This window comes from Chanodichthys erythropterus, chromosome 8 (genome assembly GCF_024489055.1).
Source record: "Chanodichthys erythropterus isolate Z2021 chromosome 8, ASM2448905v1, whole genome shotgun sequence".
Taxonomy (NCBI): Eukaryota; Metazoa; Chordata; class Actinopteri; order Cypriniformes; family Xenocyprididae; genus Chanodichthys; species Chanodichthys erythropterus.
The window spans coordinates 39,852,427-39,859,432 of NC_090228.1; the positions used below are offsets into that span (position 1 = coordinate 39,852,427).

Consider the following 7,006-nt stretch of genomic DNA (forward strand, 5'->3'; position numbering starts at 1 on the left):
TGGGAGAACATGTTATCAGACACAATCCAATTCGTACGAAACTGCACTGCCTGTCAGACCTCCAAACCATCACATCAAGCACCCGCAGGACTACTTCAGCCACTACCCATTCCTCACCGACCCTGGTCCCACATCGCCATAGACTTTGTAACCGACTTACCTCCTTCACAAAATCACACCACCATCCTCACAGTTGTTGACCGCTTTTCCAAAGCGTGTCGCCTCATACCACTTCCCAAACTTCCCACAGCCATGGAAACAGCCGAAATATTGTGCAACCACGTATTTCGTCTATACGGTCTCCTGGAGGACATCGTCTCCGACAGGGGGCCCCAGTTCACTTCCCGAGTGTGGGCTGCATTCTTCAAAGCACTCAATATTAACGTCAGTCTCACCTTCTGGTACCACCCAGAATCCAATGAACAGACTGAGCGTCTCAACCAAGAGCTCACCCGATTCCTGCACACATATTGTCAACGCCACCAAGCTGAATGGAGCCGCTTCCTCATATGGGCTGAGTACGCGCAGAACTCACTCAGAAAACCCTCCACTGGAGTCACTCCATTTCAGTGCATTCTGGGCTATCAACCACCGTTATTCCCCTGGTCCAGCGAGCCCTCAGAACTACCTGCTGTGAACGACTGGCTACAAAGAAGTGAGGAAACGTGGGATCTAGCTCACCACCATCTTGACCGCGTGGTAGACCCCGGCGTCCGCCTCCTCGTGTCAGGAGCCGCTCGCAGGGTGGGGGCTCTGTCATGAATGAGGCTCCCTCGGCCCATCCTCCGGACCACCGGAGGGAACCCTCACCGGAATATTGACTGTTTCACATTCGGACTACATTTCCCATAGGCCCTCATTCCTGGGACTGATGACACATACACCTGCACCACATCACACACACACTATTTAAGACCCTCACACACTGCATTACATCGCGAAGTCTTGATTTGCTAAGGTGATCATTTCTGAGCGTTATTTCTGTGGACTGCTTACCTGTTGTTACCTGGACTGTTTATCTCTCGTGAACCTCTGCCGCCTACCTCGAACTCTGCCTGGACTCTGATCTGTGATTGTTAGCCGCCTGTCTCGACCATTGCCTGTGACCCATTTGTGATTCTTGCTGCCAGCCCTGACCCTTGCCTGTCCCCGACTACGGTATTGTCTCAGCCCTGTTGTTTATACTGTGTTTTAATAAAGACTGCGAATGGATCCACTCTCCACTGACCCTTCATTACAGAATCAGTTTCAGTGAGATGTTATAGAGTCTCTTATTTTCTCTTCATTAATTTTCTCTTCATTATATTAATACTACAACTGAACATCTGTCAGTGAAATAACATGCCAGAATAAATGTAACACTTTAGATTACAGCCTGTAAAGTACTGCGTGAGTAAAATGAATTTACAGCCTAATTTCAGTAATTATAGTGGATCTATAGAGTATGTGTGTGTGTGTGTAGGTATAAGGGAATAATATGTAAAGTTTGGGGAATAAAGGGGTAACGACCGGGAACATTAACAAATTATTTATACTGTATTTATATATATATATATAATACTGAGTATTTTAAGGGGAACATATTCATTATATGCTAGGCAACAATCTTACGTTTGGGACCAGTTTAGCTAGAACATACACTGTGTAGCTTTTTGTAATAATAGTGTATCAATACATAAAGGCTTCCTTTTATAGCAAATGTGCAGCTGTTTCCGTTTGGGCTTCTTTTCAAGGCAAGCAAAACTAAAACCATTGCAAGTTTTAAATACTGGGGAAATATACTCTTGTTTCATGTAGTTTCAGGGTAAGAACAATAAAAATATTCTGATAACAATCTGATATCACTGACTGAAACCTTTATTTAAAAGATTCAAAACAGATTTACACTAATTTTTTAAAAAATTTTTATTGGTTTATTTGATAGGGACCATGCATATTCATGACCATTGTTGTATAAAATTGTAACGCCAGGCCAGCAGAGGGAGCCGTCACCGGAATACTGACCATGTTCCACTCCCTCTGCTTCCTCTTCAGTCACTTCCTGTTTGTTGGCCTTTTAACCAGAGACCATGCTATACCCCGTTGCGAAGTATTGCCAGTTTACCTGCCTTACCAAGCATTATTTTTCCTGTTTATTCTGTCTGATTACCTGTGTATGATTCTACCTGCCTCTCTGTTTACCGATTACCTGGATTATCCCTTTCACTTTGGTTGCCCTATCGGACTGATGTTTTGGTTTAGACCCATTGCCTGCCTTCTCACTATTGCTTCTTGGACTACCCCTTTGTACGTTGACAGATTGGACTGCTCTTTTACCCTCTGCCTGTTCTTCTGAATCTGTTTATTGCTATTGTCTACAATAAACAACCACACATGGATTTTAACTCAGCCTTAGCATCTCCGTAACAAAAATACACCACGTGAATATGCCAGAATTAGTAAAAACAACTACTTTTCATCTGCAGTTCCTAGGCAGGTAACACAAAACTAACATAAAACAGCCAACAATCATACAACATTCATTCACTATAAATGTAAAGATACACATAATAGTGACATATACATTGACAAAACAAAAAACAAAATGAAAAATACATAATGGCAAAAACATTGTTCATCCACCTCTATACTGCATTCAATTTAACAATGAATGTGTATGGGTAATAAATGTGTGACAGTTAAAAATGAATACATGTCTGGTTTTCTAAAAGCCACTGTTTTAAGTGAGTTTTAACACAGCACTAAAGGAGGGACACACTAAAATGTCAAGAGTGCAAAATAGACACACCCAACTCCCCCCACACACATACAGTGGGTACGGAAAGTATTCAGACCCCCTTAAATTTTTCACTCTTTGTTATATTGCAGCCATTTGCTAAAATCATTTAAGTTCATTTTTTTCCTCATTAATGTACACACAGCACCCCATATTGACAGAAAAACACAGAATTGTTGACATTTTTGCAGATTTATTAAAAAAGAAAAACTGAAATATCACATGGTCCTAAGTATTCAGACCCTTTGCTGTGACACTCATATATTTAACTCAGGTGCTGTCCATTTCTGATCATCTTTGAGATGGTTCTACACCTTCATTTGAGTCCAGCTGTGTTTGATTATACTGATTGGACTTGATTAGGAAAGCCACACACCTGTCTATATAAGACCTTACAGCTCACAGTGCATGTCAGAGCAAATGAGAATCATGAGGTCAAAGGAACTGCCTGAAGAGCTCAGAGACAGAATTGTGGCAAGGCACAGATCTGGCCAAGGTTACAAAAAAATTTCTGCTGCACTTAAGGTTCCTAAAAGCACAGTGGCCTCCATAATCCTTAAATGGAAGACATTTGGGAACCCTTCCTAGAGCTGGCCGTCTGGCCAAACTGAGCTATCGGGGGAGAAGAGCCTTGGTGAGAGAGATAAAGAAGAACCCAAAGATCACTGTGGCTGAACTCCAGAGATGCAGTCAGGAGATGGGAGAAAGTTGTAGAAAGTCAACCATCACTGCAGCCCTCCACCAGTCGGGGCTTTATTGCAGAGTGGCCCGACGGAAGCCTCTCCTCAGTGCAAGACACATGAAAACCCGCATGGAGTTTGCCAAGATGGTGAGAAATAAGATTCTCTGGTCTGATGAGACCAAGATAGAACTTTTTGGCCTTAATTCTAAGCAGTATGTGTGGAGAAAACCAGGCACTGCTCATCACCTGTCCAATACAGTCCCAACAGTGAAGCATGTTGGTGGCAGCATCATGCTGTGGGGGTGTTTTTCAGCTGCAGGGACAGGACGACTGGTTGCAATCGAGGGAAAGATGAATGTGGCCAAGTACAGGGATATCCTGGATGAAAACCTTCTCCAGAGTGCTCAGGACCTCAGACTGGGCCGAAGGTTTCCCTTCCAACAAGACAATGACCCTAAGCACACAGCTAAAATAACGAAGGAGTGGCTTCACAGCAACTCCGTGACTGTTCTTGAATGGCCCAGCCAGAGCCCTGACTTAAACCCAATTGAGCATCTCTGGAGAGACCTAAAAATGGCTGTCCACCAACGTTTACCATCCAACCTGACAGAACTGGAGAGGATCTGCAAGGAGGAATGGCAGAGGATCCCAAAATCCAGGTGTGAAAAACTTGTTGCATCTTTCCCAAAAAGACTCATGGCTGTATTAGATCAAAAGGGTGCTTCTACTAAATACTGAGCAAAGGGTCTGAATACTTAGGACCATGTGATATTTCAGTTTTTCTTTTTTAAACACATGGAAAATATTCGTTAAATTTAAGTTTTCTCGTGAATCTGAGTGCATTCACACTGCAAAAAAAAAAAAAGGAAAAAAAAAGGAAAAAGAAAAAGTTTTCTTAGTATTTCTGTGTTGTTTCCAGTATAGATAAATTAACTAAATTAATAACTAATGCATTTTACAATGGAAATGAATTAGCAATTAACTTACTAACACTGGACAGTGACATTATTTTCTTCTAGAGCTGCTGTACAGCTGAAAATAACCTTGTTGCATAATGTTTCTGTCATCCATCTAAGACTGCTTTGAAACAATCTGTATTGTAAAAAGGTGACGTGACTTGATTTGTCTAAATTAAAACTTTCATGGAGAATGAAGGAACTGTAAATCTGGACAGTTTTCAGTCCTGCAGTACCAGTGCAGCCATTAGGATGCAGTATTGCTGTGGTTTTTAACTGTGTTTTCTGCTTCTGTTCGAGGCTGTTCTGAGTGTCTGTTTGAGGCTGACATCTAGTGGATGTTTTATTATCTGTGACATTTAGACTTGCAGAGAAACCTGTTTTGCACACGTCACTAAAAAAGAAGCAGGAAACTGGAATCACATGAGTTCAGGGAGAGAGAAACTGAAGTGTAGTTGAGCTGTTGTGTGTTTGTGTCTCTCTCTTCATGCAGTAAAATGGCAGAAGCCAGAATTTCAGTGGATCAGAATGAGTTCATGTGTTCAGTGTGTCTGGATCTCCTGAAGGATCCAGTGGCCATTCCCTGTGAACACAGTTACTGTAAGATCTGTATTACAGGCTGCTGGGATCAGGAGGATCAGATTAGAGTCTACAGCTGCCCTCAGTGCAGACAGACCTTCAGTCCAAGACCTGCTTTAACTAAAAACACCATTCTGGCTGAAATGGTGGAGAAACTGAAGAAGATTAAACTTCCTGCTGACTGTTATGCTGGAGCTGGAGCTGTGCAGTGTGACGTCTGTACTGGAAGAAAACACAAAGCCGTCAAGTCCTTTCTGGTGTGTCTGAACTCTTACTGTCAGAATCACCTTGAACAACATGAGAGTTTGTTTAACACTAGCACTACCGGAATTCTATAACTACTAGAACTGCCAATAGCGGTCATTTTGACTGTTCATACCAGACAGCAGTGAATGTCATTTTTGTCATGTTATATTTACTTCAAAGCTTCTATGGTCATGTTTTATGAAAAATGTGGGGTAATTTAAGCATACATAATATAATATGTTCGTGATATTATTGTGTAAGAGCTACTAGACCTCCCACAAAAGTGCATACCGCAATTTGCTTTCCGCAATTTGCATTGGGCAAGCTGGAGATCAAAGTTTTTCACCGCAGTTAAAATGTTGTTTTTGAAAGTCAAAATGTCAACAAATATAAAATGAAGCAGAATATTTCGTTAGATAAAAAACATATTGTGAATTTTGGAAATGATTACATCTGTCTTTATTCAATACATTTTGACTTTTGGAGTTTACAATGCTTTAGCATTATCGGAAATGTTTGGACCACACGAATCGGAAACAATTTTATGCAGCCTCTAATGAAATCTAGAATGAATAAATAGTTCTGTTATATTAGGACAGATAATAAACATCATAACACAAAATTGAAATTTAAATAAGTGTCAGACGAACTGTCAAGAGACTAAGAGACATCGCTCTCTGCTCCTCCATCAGACTCTGCATCATCAATGTTCTCAAGCAAGGATAAAACCTCAGTGACAGTCATTTTCTTTATTGTTGCCATTTTGACGGTAAAGCTAAGTTTTAGCTTAGCAAAAGCATACAAAACTGCCAGAGAAAGGTTGCTAGGCAACAGCTACGCACATCTTTAACGGCGGGAAAAAGCGCTGAGGAGATACAACGCCTGTAATATGTGCGGTCAAATTGACCGCTATGGCCATTCAAGGTAGAAATACTCAGAACTCTTTTGTGTTTTGTAATTTTAATAAAATAACAATGTTAAAATAAAATTTACATTAATTTAAGAAAAGTCATGGAACTGTAGTTATATGGGTTTTATTTCAACAAAGTTATTACATTGCAAATCTTTAAAACGGTCAAAATGACTGCCTTGGTAGTTCTAGTGTTAAAGGAAAGAGACACAATCTGACTGAAGCCACTGGACGACTGCAGAAGATGATCTGCCCAAAACACGACAAGATCCTTGAGGTTTTCTGCCACACTGATCAGAAGTGTATATGTCTGCTGTGTATGATGGATGAACATAAAAACCACGACACTGTATCAGCTGCAGCACAGAGGACAGAGAAACAGGTATGAACTTAAAGAGGTCCCGTTATGATCATTTACAAGCATAACAGGACCCCTTTAAAACAGTAAACCAAAACATTCATCATTTACTCATGTAATTCCAAACTGCTAGTACTTTCTTTTTTCTGAGGAACACAAAAGAAAGTATTTTAAAGAATGTCTCTGTCCATATATACATCTGTCGGTGTATTGAAAGTCAATAGGGTCCAATGTTTTAATCTTTAAAAAGGACATTAAGGTAGCATAAGAGAAATCCAAGGGGGATAATCGAAGGCTGTGTTCCACTCTAGTTTTAGACGCACTTGCAAACTTCCCTAAGCACTTCCACCCGGGGGAATCCCTGCCGCCATTTTGAAATGCGTTCCACTTTCGTGAAGTGAACGAGGGAAGTTTATATGTACAGACCCTCACTCCCTCAATTTTGACAGAGGTTGCGAGTCTATTTCATATGAGCACTTAAGGCAGCTCCATATACCAC

At 41.0% G+C, this 7,006-nt stretch overlaps 1 protein-coding gene across 1 annotated transcript; it reads left to right on the top strand.

Moving 5' to 3' along the window:
• Nucleotides 1-4,911: 4,911 nt before the first annotated feature.
• Nucleotides 4,912-6,537, top strand: LOC137024049 (E3 ubiquitin/ISG15 ligase TRIM25-like). Its single transcript, XM_067391203.1, has 2 exons — nt 4,912-5,300; nt 6,342-6,537. The coding sequence occupies exons 1-2, from the start codon at nt 4,912-4,914 to the stop codon at nt 6,535-6,537; spliced, it is 585 nt and encodes a 194-aa protein (XP_067247304.1).
• Nucleotides 6,538-7,006: the final 469 nt, after the last annotated feature.